Source organism: Apus apus, chromosome 15 (assembly GCF_020740795.1).
Source record: "Apus apus isolate bApuApu2 chromosome 15, bApuApu2.pri.cur, whole genome shotgun sequence".
Taxonomy (NCBI): Eukaryota; Metazoa; Chordata; class Aves; order Apodiformes; family Apodidae; genus Apus; species Apus apus.
This window is the reverse complement of record NC_067296.1, coordinates 14,629,507-14,644,875: the sequence shown is the minus strand read 5'-3', so window position 1 is coordinate 14,644,875 and position 15,369 is coordinate 14,629,507. Positions and strand designations below refer to the sequence as shown.

Here is a 15,369-nt window from a genome sequence, read left to right as displayed (position 1 = left end):
TGGATCAGCCCTTCCAGGGTGTCAGCCCCACTGAAGGATGCTCCAGACACATGAGGTGAGCTGGGAAACTCCTGCCCAGGACATGGCTTCCTGGGAGTCACCCAGTACTCTGGGGTCTCAGTGGCACAGGGACACAGGGGCTTCCTGCAGCCCCCATCCTCACTGCCCCTCCACATGCAACCAACACTGCCCAACCTCACAAAGGCATCTCCTGCCCCAGATGTTCTTTGTGGCCCTGCCTCTCCCCCTTGGTTTTTTTTCCCCTTCCTTTAATAAACCTGGCACCTGGAGGAGATTTTTCCCTTTAAACACCCAGCCTCACATTTCAGTGACTTTTATTTTGTGTCTTAATTAGCGAACTGGAAAAAATGTTGATTGATACCTACCACGGGCACATGTGTACCACAGGCTGCAGTGGCAGGAGGGGCTCCCCCAGCACTGCACCCACAGTCCTGGTGCCCTCACAGATGGTCAATTCCCAGAGACACTGGCTGCAGCACCACTCAGATGCTAAAACCCACATTGTGATGAGATTTTCCCACCTTCCTCCCTCCCTGACAGTGCCCGGGGGTCAGTGGCACTGGCAAGTCGCTGCTTTCCAGGTGCCCTGATGGCTCTTTCCCAGGTGCGTCCCACGGTGACAGTGGCTCTGGAGAGCACCGGAGCAGGGCGCGACTCCAGGGCAGCAGGGAGATCTGGGGGCTTTCCCTTGCCCAGACCCCTCATCCCACATGGCTGACCTCTCTGGCTTACCCAGCCCACCGCCAGCAGACCCCCTGCTCCCCCCTTGCCATCCCCAGCCCCACCAAGCCCTTTTCATCAGGGGGGACATTCGCCACCAGCTCCTCAGAAGGAAGGCGAGTGCTTACCCAAGAGCACAGCTCCGGGAAGATGATACTCCCCGGGAACATTGCCTCATAACCATCCGTGCGTGCCTGGCATGGGGAGAAACGCCGGGGAGCTGCAAGAGACATCCCAAAAATGAATGTACTGTCTGCAGCAGCGCCGGGGCAGCAGCCCGCGGGGAAGCGACCGCCGCGTGTCATGGAAGGAACTGCAAAGGAAAGGGTTTTGTGAGGATAGCGGGAGCTGCACGGCAGGAGCGGGCTGTGCCATCCCGGAGGCTTCGCGCAGCCTCGGGAGTGAAGCTCGGGATGGGATCGGCTCTTCCTTGCCGTGCGATGCTTCTTCCTCCTCCTCGCCCCACCTCGGAAGGTGCTGCCGGCCGCGGGACGCTGCGGTGGGCTGGCGGGGCAGCAGCCCTGCGCTCCCCGCCTGGGCCGCTCCCCTGCAGCCGACACCACCTCCAGCATCTCCTGCGGGAGCCGGAGCAGGGAGCGGGACGGCATCCCCGCCTTGCCGGCCGCCCCGCGCGGGCCGGGCAGACAGGCAGCTGGTGGGCAGGGCGCTGCCGTCTGGGCGCTGGGGCGGCCCGGCAGCCAGCTGGTCCCGCTTTGATGTGGAGTCCCTCCGGCTCCGCACAATGCAACCCCGGCTCAGCCTGCAGACTGGGGAGGGAGTGAAGCAAGGGTGATTGATTGTCTTGTTTTTGTTCCTTCAAGGCTGCTCCCGGGCCGTTCGGATTCACGTCCAAGATCCCCCGAGAGCAGGGGAAGGGGATGGCAGAGTCCACCTGGGCTGCAGGGATGGGGATGGTGGGGTTGCAGACTGGGAGCAGTGGGTCAGGAGGCTGGGGTTGATGCTGGCTCGGGGGGTTCGAGCACTCTGTGCCTCAGTTTCCCCATTGCCACTGCCCCTTAGGAAGGTACTGGTGTCGCTGGATGACACACATCCCACAAAACCACCCCGCTCCCTCCCCCAGTACCCTCAGATCTGTTGGGCATCCCCTGAATTATGGCAGGAGCCCCACTGAGGGTGAAGCTCATTAGGACACCAACGTGTTGACCTCTGAAAAATTGACTTTAGCTCCATCCAGCTGATGAGTCACGACTGTGTTTGTGCATCGCACTCCCCACAAGCAAGGTTTCCACCACAGAGCTAAGAAGGTTTTCTGGGAATCACTGGGGCTCTGGGCTTCCTAATTATTTTCCAGCCCTCTTGGCAGGCTCCCTCCAAAAGGGATTATGCCTGCTCGAAGCACAGCACTTCAGCACGTTTTGAGTCTTGAAAGTGCTAATTGACTTTACATTTAGCCTCACTGCCCAGGGCCTGCTCTCTCCTCCTGCTACTGTGGTGAGCCTGCCTGCATGTGGTTTGAATTTCTTCCCTGGAGAAAAACCCCCTTTCTCCTGCCTCAGTCTCATCTTTCCCTGGAATTGAATTCAGGGGAACTGCAGAGGAGGTCAGATTTTCACAGCGACTACCTCCCCTCTCAAGGGGAGATGATGGGAGCCATGGCAGCCTGTTCCAGGAGCCACCAATACCCTGCCCCACCCGATGTCCCTTGGCGTGGTGATTTTGGTCACTTTCAGGTAGCTCCTTACATGCCCCAGGGGGTTGAGCCGAGGGTGGAGGAGGCTGCCCTGGCTCTCCCTGCTTGGCAGCAGGGGATCCTTTCCCCCCCTCTGGCTGTTTCTGGGAAGCATTGCGTACGCAGAGCGTGGCTTTCCCATCCATGGAAAAGGAGGGACAATGCTCTCAAGCAACAGCAGCCCGAGACACCTGAACACCAGCTGGGGGTACCCAGGCTCCCTCTCTGCCTTCTCCCAGAGGTCCCAGGGCCAGCACACGTGGCATGGCACAGGGGTGAGCCAGTTGCCCCAGCTTTGCTGGCTGCCATTCCCAGCACGGAGGGCTGCCAGGGGGGTGGGCGATTGGGAAATCAGTTTCCTCTTCAGCTCCTTACGACACCAACACCGCAGCGGGTGCATCCACCGGGAGCAGTGAGGCAGCAGGGAAGTATGAAGGTCAGGGAGGCTGCGGCTCGTCTGACGGAGGTGACCCAGGCTGACGCATCCCTCTACCTGCCCCAAGCACCCCCTGGGACACGCCCCGGCCCCTTCCTGTGGTGAACAGCTCTCCATGAGCCACATGGCCCCACGGATCCCATTCCCAAGTAAAAGAGGGAGGAAAAGGGCCACATGCAGCTTCCTCTGCATTTCCACGGGCTGGTGCAAGAGTCAGCATGAATCCTTGGGAACGTGTCGGTGTCTGGGGCTCCGGCTGCTCCAGGGGCTTCTCTCAGCTCTCGCAGCATCGCTCCCGGCTTTGCTCCGGCGATGGCACCGCCGTGCCTGGCACCCAACATGACACACTTGTCTTGCAGCACTAATGAACCGACCCTGCAATCCTTGTCACCTTGTTAATGGCTTGGCCACCATGGCCCAGCCGGGGCTGTGTCCCCGCTACCTCCCACGCAGCTCACAGGCCCCTGACTCTCGCTGGGGGAGCTGCTTTCATGTGGCCCATGGTTTTCATCATCAACGAGCCACAGAGCAAGTGAGACACTGGAACAGAGGAAGGAGCCCACGGGGAGCCAGACTGTGTGGCGAGGCATGGGGGGTGTTGGAAAGGCAGCTTTGATGGCGCTGTAGCCAGTCCTGGGGCCACCAGATCAGGTATGGTGGGGTCCTGGTGCCAAGAAGGGTCTCATGGTGAGGCTACACTTGGAGGCATCCCATTTTACTCCATGCCATGCCCACTGAGGGGCTGCTTGAGTCAAGGAGGTCTCAGCACCAGAAGTCCCCCCCTTGTGTGTGGTCCGACATGACATGGGGAAGGAAAAATATATGAAAGATGGACATGGAGGTGAGGCCACAGAAGGACAAGCCTGGATGGGTGCACAGCAGATGGTGGGGGAGTGATGGCAGAAACTGGATGGACAGATCAAAGCTTGGTGAGCACTCGGCATAGCTCGTGCGTGGTTCCTCTCACCTCTCACCCCACTGGCTCCCGTGGTCACTGATCCCAAACACCCACGTGCTCCTGCACCTGCACTGGCTCTGCAGGCAGGCGAGGGAAGCCGGGTAGAAGTGCTGGGATGCGGGACTTGGGATCAGGCTTCTGGAGGGAGACTCAAGATTTCAAATTCTTCCTCCTGAGGGGACATTGGAACAAAAGTACCGGTACCCTCTCGCCCACCCAGGGACAGGCAGTGCCGGGAAAGTGAAATGTGGATGTTGTCAAAGGCAGCAACCGCGGGAACGAGCCGCGGGGCGGAAACGCTGCCTGCTGCTGTGACTCACAAGCCCAGCACTGGAAAAGCTCTGGCTGAGGCATTTCCTGCTGTTCTCATCGCATCCCCATCCGACGCCTCCCTCACGGAATCCCAGCCCCGTGGAAAATCAGTGGCAGCTTTCTTGCCAAGTCCGGCACGGCTGGTGCAGCTCACTCAGCTTTCAAGCTGTGGTCATCTTCCGTGAAGCCGGGGCTGGCGAGGGGAATGGCAGGAGCTGCAGCGGTTCCTTGCATGACTTGGCAGCGCTGAGCCACGGGGGCTGCGGGGCGGGCAGGCCTGCCGGGCTGCGGTCGGTTGTTCAGCCTCAGTGACTTCTTGAGAGGGAAATGGAAAGAGCGAACAGTGCAAGTTAATTAATTGACGCATAATGAAGTCAAGATGAGTGTCCCCAAGGAGCTGGAGCTTGGATTGGGAAAGCAGCAGATGATGGCGTGGGGCTGCCTCATCCCCTGCCTCCCGTCACCGAGGACACCGGCCCTGCCTCAGGGGCAGGAAAACAAGCCCCCGCGTACTTTTCAGCGGCGATTTTATCAGAATTCAGGTGTTACAAACACCGTGGCCCAGGGAAAGGAGCTGTGGAAGGAATGAAGCAACCCTGCCCGTGGCCGCCGGGTGCCCCAGTCCCTCCGGTGCGGGACGCGGCGCTCCCGGCCCCGCGCAGGGAACGGGGGCCCTCTAGTGAGGGCCGGCCCCGCCCGGCCCGCCCGGCCCGCCCGGCCCTCCGCTCCGCGCCCCGGCCCGGCGCTCGGGGCCTCTCCCGGGCGCTGCCCCCGCGGGCCCGGCCGCGCCTGCTCCGTGCGAGGCGACGCGGCCATGGCGGGGCTGGAGCCGCTCTACGCCTGGGCGCGGGCGGCCGTGTCCCGCCCGCAGGACGCGCTCGTCTGCGGCATCCACTGGGAGCTGGTCCGGCATGGCTACCGCTGCCTCGGCGCTGGCGACCAGGTACGGGCCGCGGCGGGACCCGCCGGGCTGCGCCGCCCTGGAGGCCGCGTAGGCCGCGGCCAAGCCCCGGCCTTTCCTAGCGCCGCTCGCCGGCGCCGCGCGGCCGAGCCCAGCGTCCGCTGCCGGAGGGGTGGGGAGCCACGGATGTCGAGAGCACGCGTGCCGGGGGGGGGGCCTGAGGCCTCAGTGGTGCTGGGGGGAGCCGCTGCAGGGGTCCTGGTGCTGGAGGAGTCGGTGCGATCCCAGGAAGGGGACACTGCGGTGCTGAGCGGATCTCGGTGCTAGGGCAGGGGGAACTCTCTACATATGTTCGGTTCAGCGCTGGGGGGAAATGTGGTGGCAGGAAGGTCCCAGTGCTGGGTGCCCTGGTGTGGTAACAACGGGATGGTGCGGTGCTGCAGCCAGTGAAAAGGCAGAGGGGTCTGGTGGGTTGAGAGGCTGCTGGGGTGCTGGGGAGTCATGGTGGGGGTGCAGGACACTGTCTTGGCAGAGAAAATCTCTCAGTACCTGCAGAGGGGACAGTGTGGAGGTGGGACAAACAGGATGACAGCATTCCCCAGACAGCTCACTGGGGAACAGAGAGGTGCCAGGCAGGGAAGAGCATCATCCCACAGGCTGGGTCTTTGTTGCTTCCTTTTGCTCAGCAAAGGGTGGTTGTGTCCCTCCTGGGCAGCGTCTCAGCAGCATGTCTGTCCTGTTGCAGCCAGGTCCTGATGAAAGGAAGTCAGAGCTGCTGCCTGCTGGCTGGGAAACCAACAAGGAGGTGTACACACTGCGCTACAAGTCCACGGACGATGCCCATGAGCTGCTGCTGAAGGCCATCATGGTGGAAGACAGCATGATCCTCAATGTCATGGTGAGCACCTAGTGGTCCCTGTGGGTTTTGGGGTCCTTCAGGTGCAGCGGCTGCTGGTCAGGCACCAGCTGCATCGGGGCAGCAATGTGGTTTGTCTGGTGCATTCTGCCCAGGAGTTGCCCTTTTGGGTCCCCTGCCTGGCTCAGGATTTTCCTGCAGAGTTTTTCTCCTGTTCCCCACAAGTACCTGCCCAAGATGTTTTTGTTTTCACCCTTTGCTGCCCTGACTGGGGCAGCAAGCAGGGAGAGCCTCACTGTACACTAGAGTTTGTTTGCTCCTCAGGAAGCAGACAAGGCCATTCCTTGTGTCCCAAGCTCCTGGCTGTGGTTGTACCTGCTCCTTCCCTCACTCCCAGCTCTGGTGGGCTGCTGACTCTGTGTTCTACCTGTCTTTTGCCAGGATCGCAGTTCTCAGAAGGTGGCAGATGTGACCTTGGCAGTGGCTGACTACATCAACCCAGAGCACCTGGACGATTTCCACAAGTAATCTCAGTTCTCTGGAATTTTCTGCAGGAGAAAATGTCCCACTGGTATGGGGAGGGAGGCAGAGACAAGATTAGGAGGAGCCTGGAGGACTCTCTGCCCAGTACAAACCCTGGGGGCATCCCAGCCAGCCCTGAAATGCAGCCAGAGCTCCCTCCTCTGCTCCTGCTGCACTGCTGGCAGGCAGGAGGGATTTTGGGGATGGTGGGACCCTGGGTTGGAGCCCTTGCTAAAGGCCAGTGCTACCTGCTGTGGTTTCCTCTGCTGCAGAACTGGTGGGGTCACGGCCACAGCACAAGGGTGTCCCCTGGGCTGAGTGGCACCTCTGCCCTCTCAAAGAGGATCAGGGCTTCTGTGCCACTGTCTGCTTTGTCCCTTCCTGTCCCCTCTGTGCTGCCAGCTGGGGACACATTTTGTGCCAGGGATGCTTTGGCACAAAGCCTCTGTCCCCTCACCACCCCTCACAGCCTCTCCCAGCACCTTCCCCCTGGGTGCTGTGGCCTACCCAGCCCACCAACTCACCTCTCCTCCCTGCAGGGTGTACAAGAACACCGAGGATCTGAGGACAAGGATCGCTTCAGGCATCATCGCTCCCCTCGGCGCCCCTGCAGAAAAGCCCAAAAATGAGCCTGAGAAGAAGGATCCTGATTTGCTTCGGGATCACGACCCCCTCAGGGTCCATCCCCGGCAGCCAGCAGGCACAAGAGCCCCATCCCGGTGAGTGAGGAGCAGGTCCCTGCAGACTGTCCTCCCTTAGGAGCCTCCTGCCTGCTGTGGCTGATGGTGCTGCCCTCCCAGGACAGTGCACCATCCATCCCTGTCCCCTTTTGCCCTCCTATTCCTCGTGCGTGGCAGGTGGGCTCCCCCCTTTCCCCCCACAAGCTGTTTTCCCCTTTGGCTGGAAGTCAGAGACACTGCAGAGGCTCTGTCATCCCTTGGGAACTGGCTGTGGCTTCTGCCTTGCGTGTCACCTCTGGCTTCTCTAACCCTGCTGCTGTCTGCTGGTGCTGAGGGTGGGAGATGCTCCTCGGGGAGGCCTGGGCAGACAGGGTGGAGCTGGGCATGGTGCTGGAACCACGTTACTGGCACATTTTATTGGCAAGGAGATGTGTGAGCTGGCTGCAGGCTCACCACCCCGCTGTCCCTGCACCTCTGGAAGCAGGACTGTCATTGTGTCTCCAGCTGGGACACGCTGGAGAGCCTGGCCCAGCCCAACAGCACTCAGGGAGCCACTGGCATGGAAACTCCCAGCATCCACAGACAGCTCCAGCCTGGAGCAGTGGGAACAGCAGGGCCCCCTTCATCTCAGCAAGCTTCCCACAAGCCTGCCACGCACACCGGTGTCCACACCCAGCTGTGCCCTGGAGCAGGGAATGCTGTGTCCTGGGCATGGGGTGGCTCCTCATGCAGGGTCCCACAGGTCCCAGGGCCTTTTGGGTGCTGCAGCACTTTCCATGGGAGAGCACCCCTGAGCACAGCCCCAGCAGCCAGGCTGCCTGCACTGCCCTGCCTGCTTGCTGGCTCCTGCCCACTCCAGGTAGCTGCTTTTCCCTTTGTCTCACTGTGTTCTGCCTTTCAGGCCTTCCCCCTTGAGCCCCTTTGCCGTTGGTGGGGAAGACCTGGACCCTTTTGGGTGAGTATGTCTTGGAGAGGTGATGCTTTTTGTGCCTGGAGAGCATTCCCTGCTCTGCCCTTGGAGTGTGGAGGTGGCTGGTGACCTCTGGAACAGCTGGAGTCCAGCAGAGTGTCCCTAAGTGCAGACAGCGACAGAACAGTGCAAACTGCAAGGGACCAACTGACAGTTGCTAAATCTCAGTATGGTTCTAATATTGTAATAAGATCCCGTCCCTTGCATAGATGATAGGTTACAATCTGTGTCTGTTTAATAATCAGCTTGTTTTCATTTAACATGCAGTAATTCCTTCAGTAAATCAAAGCTGAATACGTCGTTAAGTGAATGTAAGCCTCTAATTTAAAATGTTACCAGCTGCTGTGTCTACAGCCCAGCAGTCTGGGGAAGGGGAGGCTTAAAGCCGAGTCCACAGATTCTCAAGTCCTGGTTGTGAGCCTCCCAGCTGTCTGAGGCACTCGAGGGAAAGCCTGGGTAGAAGCAGGGCTATCTGCAGGACTCATCTTCACAGATACATCTCTCAGTCTTTGGTTTGGTTGGGCAAGGAGAACCTGTCATCTTCCATCCCAGTTAAAAGCACATAGTCAGACAAAAAACAGCTCTTGGAGCCATTGCAGAGCATCCTGTGGCCCAGGGGAGTCTTCTTTGGAACCACTCTCCTGTGGGGATCGCATTTTTTCCCCTCTTGCAAGACTTGGTTCTCTATGGGTTTGGCTAGAAAAGGGCCAACTAAAAATGTCCTGCCCGGCTGGAAGGAGAGGCCTGGAGCCTGGGTGGCTGGAAGGAAATCTGATAGCACAAGGAGAGCGGGTTTGGCTGTGGTGGAGACCCTGTTTCTCCCCCTGCCTCCAGCCCTTCATCAGAAGTTTCTCTTGTAAATGACCAAAAAAGATGGTAAATGGAAGCAGATTTGTGTGCTCACACCTGCCAGTGCTGTGGCTGGAGACCCAGACTCCCAGGCCTGTGCTCGTGGGGCCTGGCTGTCCCGGGGCGCTTTGGGCAGCCGGCCTGGCGTAATGGAACTCATTAGCGCCGTTGTTAATGACTTGTATGATGGCAGTGGTGTCCAAAGGCTCCAGCTGAGTTTGCACAAAGCCGACCATGAGGAATAGCTCTCGCAGCGTGGGGCAGCTCTGAGGAGCCGCCGTGGTCAGCAAATGACTTCCAGGCAGCTCTTTGGAAAGGCTGGTGGGAGTCCCCACCGGGCCGGCCAGCTCTTGCGACAGTGCAGGGCAGGACGTGCTGCTGTCCCCGGGGAGCAGGGATGGGAGTACGAGCTAGCAGCAAGGACCAGAAGCTCCAGTGCTTCCCCAGGGGACAGTCAGCAGCCCAGCAGGACTCACCAGGCATCACTCATGTCCTAAATGGCTCCTTGCAGGAACCAGGGGAAGAGGGAAGCTGCCTCTCTGCTGCTCCAAGTCTGTTTTGGCTTTGTCTCTGAGGAAGGCGGGCAAGGGCTGTTGCTTCCCTGTGCATGTCTCCAGCGAGGCTTTGGGGTAGGCTGACACTGTGGTGCCTTGGTCCTGGGTGTTTGCTGGTGCCCTGGCTTAGGTGGGCACACTGCAGCCATAGGCCTCCCACCTTGGCATGACCATGAGCCGTGAGGCACATCCTGCCCTGGACTTTGTGGCACAGGGTGGGCAGGTTGGCAGGGCTGTAGTAACCCCAGGGTTCCCTGCTGTGGCAGACAGCAGCCTCCAGGGGAGAAGGATCTGCCGTACCCCAGCACTCACACACACACATGTACACACATCAAGGGCTCTCCATCTTGCTGCCATGGGCTCACCTTTCTGGCTTGCCCTGGCCCACGCTGTGATAGCTTTGGGGTGCTTCCCTTCCCACGTGCTGCGTGTTGGCTTAACCCCATGTTCCTGTGCTCGGCGTTCCTGCAGCACAGGGATGTGCTTTGCTGCTCCCTCACCGGTGTCAGTCTGATCTCATTCTCTGCCTTTCTTCTCCCCAGAGGTCAGAGTGGGGGAATGATCGTGGATCCTCTCCGGTCTGGCTTCCCACAGCCCGGCATTGACCCATCGTCGGGCATTCCAGGCCGGCTTCCTCCGGGAGCAGTTCCACCAGGCGCCAGATTTGACCCCTTTGGCCCGATAGGACCTAGTAGATCTGGGTGGGTATTCAGCCGTGCCCAGTATCCCTGACCTGCTTTCTCTGGGCTGCCCTTGGATCTCCTGGCTTGTCCCTGTTGCTGCAGGACTGACCTTCTGCTCTGAATTTCTTTCCAGGCCAGATCCTGACCACCTTCCCCCTCCAGGCTATGACGACATGTTCATGTGAGGAATCACCTCATGGCTTCTCATGGCTGTGGCCAGAGCCTTCTCCTGGGAAGCAGGAGCACTTCCTCATCTTTGCTTCCCATTTGGTGGACTTTGATATTTCCAGCAGCATTTGGTTCTCCCCACTTGGGGCCACCTTCCTGTGTCTGACCAGCTATAAAGGATTCCCTGTGTGCAGAACAGAAGAGGAAGCAGTAGGTCCATTTCTTTCCATGCTCCTCTTAGGGTGCCAGGCTATTTGCACCCAGCTGAAGTGGTCCTGCCCCACACGAGGTGGCAGTGGGGGGTTTGTCCTGGAGCTCCGAGCATGGCCCACATGCTCTAGGGTTCCTCCTCTGCTTCTTTGGGGTGGCATGGAGAAGATGATGTTTTCTCAGAAATGGTTTCTCTCTTACTCTTCATCCAAGTGAAGGGTTGAGCAGTATGAAAGGCTGGAAGCATAGCCCATGGGGTCTCCGTGGGCAGACCCCTAGCAGGGCTGAGACCAACTTCCCCATGGCTGTGCTCACTGGCTTTAAAGAGCACCAGCAGCAAAGCCTTTAACAAAGAGACAGCTACTGAATTCCTGCCCCCTCTCTCCCCTGCAGCTGATGTTTTCCATGCCCAGGATGCATGCCAAGCCCCACGCGCAGTGTGTCCAGAGCTGCCCACTGGGCACCACAAGGGGCTGGGCAGGAGGGTGCTCAGTGCCTGCACAACCTGTTGGACCCAGCATTGGCTCTCCCCAGGCACAGCAGAGCTGAGCCTGGTACTGAGCTGGGGCCTTCCTGGGAATGCTCACAGGGGGCTTGCTTGGCTGTGGGATTTGCTTTCCGGAAAGGGTTTATGGAACACGTTTCCCTGCCATCATTCCTGTTGCACAAGGTTGGTGCAGCTCTGCCTGGCTGAACTCTGCCAACAGCTTGGGGAGGATGGGTGAGATCTGGGTAGCTCAGGTTCCTGAGCTTTCTGGAAACCACCCTTCCCTGCAGCTCCCCTAGGTCAGTTTTGGGGCTGCAGCTCATCTTTTCTGCCAGGGGTTCGCATTATTTTTTTTTTCTTCCCATGGTTTGGTTACTTGGAAGGATGTTAATGAGCTTGAAATAAAAACGTGACAACAGTGCTGTGCTGGTCTCCCCACCATGAGAAAGGAAGCCCCAAAGCTCTGCCCCGGCCACCCCTGCCCTCCTTGAGGCAGAGAATTCCCACTGGGAAACCTCTTTGTACCTTCCCCTGAGCAGCAGTGCTTTTCCAAGATGATGTGACTGTTATTAAAAAAAATTAAGTGGAGAGCAGCCCAGCCTTGGCACTGGCTGCACTCCTCCTGGTAATTGGCTCTCCAGGGCATGGAATGCCGGTGGTGTGCTGCACACAGCCGTGCTGGCAGGATCAGAAAGGGGGGAAATGATCCCCTCGTTTATCTGTTTCCCCCAAAGCCTTTTTCCTTTTAAAAACCTTTTGCCTACAAAGGCACCTAATAAAGCAGAGTTATGGCACATGCAACCCTGGCCTATGTGGGTGGGAGCAGGGAGCACCAACACTTGGAATTTGGTACTGGGGGAAGCTGGAGCATCCCCTGTATTTCCCCAGGGCTCATGCATGGCCCCTTGTGTTTGCAGGAGCTGGTTTTGAGCCCATTTTGAGATGTGTTGTCCCTGTTGCACATCCCTTGTTTTTGGTGGACAGTCCTACCTGGAACCCCATAGATGAGCCATGGGTGATGCCTGTGACCAGAGCAGACACCGACTGCCTTTGCAGCATGGATAGGGTGGAGAGAGAGACCCGGGGCTTGGTGCAGCCATCACTCCTGCTAATCCCCTCCGTTTTCCTGGGGCAGCCTGAGCCCATCCACAGCTCTGCCCCAGGAGAAATGAGCTCCCGGCCTTGCTGCGTGGGGTTGAGAGAAGGGGTATTTGGGGAGAGGAAACGGCTTTAGCCCTATCAGGGGGCCCCCTCTCTGCGGCTGCTTTCTGTGCCTGAATTAATCATGTTCTGCAACCTTTGGGGAGGGAGAGGCACAGCCGGCTTTGATGAGGCCAATTAAAGCGAGCCAGCGCCGGGAGAGGCTGCGCGGGTCCTGATAAACAAGCCTTTGTCTGCAAAGCTCAGCCCCGGCGGGTTGGTGATGATGTGCAGCTGGGGGAGCAGGTGGGACAGGAGAAGGGCTGCAAAGGGGGCAAGTGCCCGACATCGAGCTGTGCCTGCTGCCGGCCCATGCCTGAACCTCCGGGGCTGTGCATGCTGCTCTCTGGAGAGGATGGGTGACAGGAGGTGAGGATCCTCCTCTGCAGGTCACAGGATGGTGGGGACAGGAGACTGTCCCTGCAGCTGGCTCTGGTTACACTGCCGGGCCACCACTGAGCTGCCCAGAGCACGGCAGAGGTGGCTTCCCCAGCGAGTTCCTCCCTTCATCTGCAGGGCTGGCAGCGGGGCACAGACCCTGTTCCCTGAGCAGGGCTGGGGGCAGCCATCCCTGCTTCAGGCCCATCCCGGGTCTCCCACCAGCAGGAGGGACAGTCCAGGCCTCCTGCCGTGTGTCCCCGTCTCCAGCGTGGCTGCTGCCAGCCTAAGTGATGGAAAGCATTAACATGCAAGGGAGCACAGCGAGCAACACACCTCGAGTTAATTTTATGGGGAGGCCGTGAGGAGCGGCTGGGCCGGCGTGTGCGGTCTTGGCACAGGCACAGCCCTCCCTCCTCCCGCCGCACCGGCGCGGCGCTGCCACCTCACGGTTGAAGAAAGACCTTGGATTATCGGTAATGGCTTGAGATCCCCCGAGAGTCCTTCAGGCCATCTGCCAGCCCGCCCAGCCCGGCGGCACCTGCCCCGTGTGGTCCCAACGGCAGAGCCCCCGGCACTGCTAATTACCCCGCAGAGAGGCTGCGTCCCTGGGATCCCGGTGTCCCATGCACGGTGCGAGGGGTGAACAGACGAGACAACAAAGCCGCCCCCGTTACACGGGACTGGGAAAGGCGCCCTGGGCTCTTCCCTTTTTGCTCACCCCTGGCACAAGGGGTGACACCTCCAAAGCCCTTGGTGCCCCTTCCTCGCCCACTCCTCCCCATGCCTCTGTCTTCTCCTGTGGAAACCAGAGAGGATCCAGAGCTGGAACATCAGGTAAAACACTCCCCATTGGGCTTGTTTCTCTGCACCTGCAAGGGATGGGGGGACTTTTTGTGGGGTATCAAAGCTGCCTCCAATCCACCCACCAACACCTAATTTCCAATGAGTGGGTGAAGCCCCTGGATCTCGATCTCCTGTGCTGAGGGGCCAGCAACCCTCATCCCACAGCATCATTTTCCTTTTCCCAGCCAGATTCTTCTCACAACCCTGGAACATTTTTGAATGCTTCCCAAATACACCCCTGGACCTTAACCACGGTGGGTCAGCACTTCGAGCTGGCTGCACTGCTCTGCCCCAGCACCCACCATGAAGAAGGGATGAAGTGTGGGGCAGTGCCAAGTGTGCTCTAATCCCAGGGAAAGGTGCCAGGGCTGCAGGTGTGAGGGAGGCCGTTCAAGGTTGTTTCCTGGGACCCTACAATAAATAGAGTGGATGGGTGACACGGTGGAGGGACGTGTGGTTCTTCACAGGAATGGGAGGAATCAGCTGGGAAGTGTTAGAAATGGAAATGCTGGGCAGGGAGGGGCAGCGGGAGACCCTGGAAGCCCTGAAATAAAACCTGACCCAGGCAACTGCACCATGTGTAAAAATGACTTTCCTCTTGTGTTGGGCTGTCTGGAGAGATTTGCTTCTGCCTGGAAACATTTGAAGCAAGCAATTTATGGGATGGATTAAAACCTGCTGGCGATTCATGACAAACATCACCTTTTGTGGGTCTGCATTTTCCTATGGGATAATTATTTCCCTTTCTCAGCATCCTGCTCATACTGATTTTTCTTTCCACAGAACATTGTGCTTTAATGATACTTCATGTTTAATTCCCCAGATGCAATTTTACTTTCAGGCCGCAGACAACAGCTCTCGCGATCGGCACAAAGGCTCGGGCGCCCCGGTGGGCAGAGCTGACGGGGACAGCAGAACCTCATCCTTTCGAGGAGCTGGGAGTTGTCCTCTCTCCTCCGGACAAAGCACCATGATTTTTGAGGAGGCGGTTCCAGGGTTGCTGGTGGGAGCGGGATGCTCGGCGCGGGGTGGGCGTGTGTCTCGGCCTTTATCCCGCCCTCCGGAGTGGGGCTGGTGGGCTGCAAGGGCTGGGGGTGGGTGGGGCTGGACCCCCCACCACATAGGCGGTGGTCACGCTTGCTGTCACCTTCTCTTCTGCCCAGAGTGGTGCAAACGCCAACTCTACACTGCAGAGTTTTACAATAAACTATTGCCCAAAAAGGTCACTGGTGGCAGAACATGAGGAGCCCCATCCTGAAGGGAAGCAGCCGGCCATGGCACGGAATCCCCACAGATGTCTTGTAGGTGCTGCTGCCCCAGTGCTGGTGGGCAGGACCCCCTCCGGGAAGGTGCCGGGGAGGCTAACAGAGTGTCCAAAGGCTGCAGTGCCCCGGTGCTGGTGGTGGGGAACAGCCCGGGCAGGGGCCGTGCAGTCCAGGGGGTCATCCCAAAGCCACATCGCTCAGGTGCTGCCGGACGGGAGCCTCATCTGAGAACGGTCCGGGGAGGTGAGGAAGGTGCTGCCAGGCGGGCACGGGTGAAGCCTCACTGGGCAGCATCAGTGCTGGAGTGCGGTGAGGGGTCCCCAGGGCACGAAGGGCTAGGACCCCGGTCCCTCGGGGGACTGGGGCAGGGGGCTGAGCTGGCTCTCCAGCAGCGCCCGCGCCCCCTCCGCCGACACCCTCCGCATCCGCAGCCGCACGGAGCCGTAGGTGCCCCCCGTGCGGCGGGCGGCCCGGGCTCGGCGGCGAGCGGCGGCGGCGGCCAGCAGCAGGGCGGCGAGCAACAGCCCACCCAGGGCCAGTAAGGCCAGCCCGACCACGGTGCAGCGGTCGAGGCGGGCGCGGAGCCGGGCCGCCCGCTCCTCCAGCCGCTCCATCTGCCTCGCCGGTACCGCCGGGTCGGGCCGGGCTCCCCGCGGCACGGCC

At 59.6% G+C, this 15,369-nt stretch overlaps 1 protein-coding gene across 1 annotated transcript; it reads left to right on the top strand.

Annotated features, from left to right (window-relative positions):
- The first annotated feature begins 4,855 nt into the window (after nucleotides 1-4,855).
- On the top strand, nucleotides 4,856-11,435 carry PSMF1 (proteasome inhibitor subunit 1). Its single transcript, XM_051633281.1, has 7 exons — nucleotides 4,856-5,080; nucleotides 5,784-5,936; nucleotides 6,336-6,418; nucleotides 6,956-7,135; nucleotides 7,998-8,051; nucleotides 10,012-10,170; nucleotides 10,286-11,435. Exons 1-7 carry the CDS (start codon nucleotides 4,952-4,954, stop codon nucleotides 10,335-10,337), a joined length of 810 nt encoding a protein of 269 aa, XP_051489241.1. The 5' UTR covers nucleotides 4,856-4,951; the 3' UTR covers nucleotides 10,338-11,435.
- Nucleotides 11,436-15,369: the final 3,934 nt, after the last annotated feature.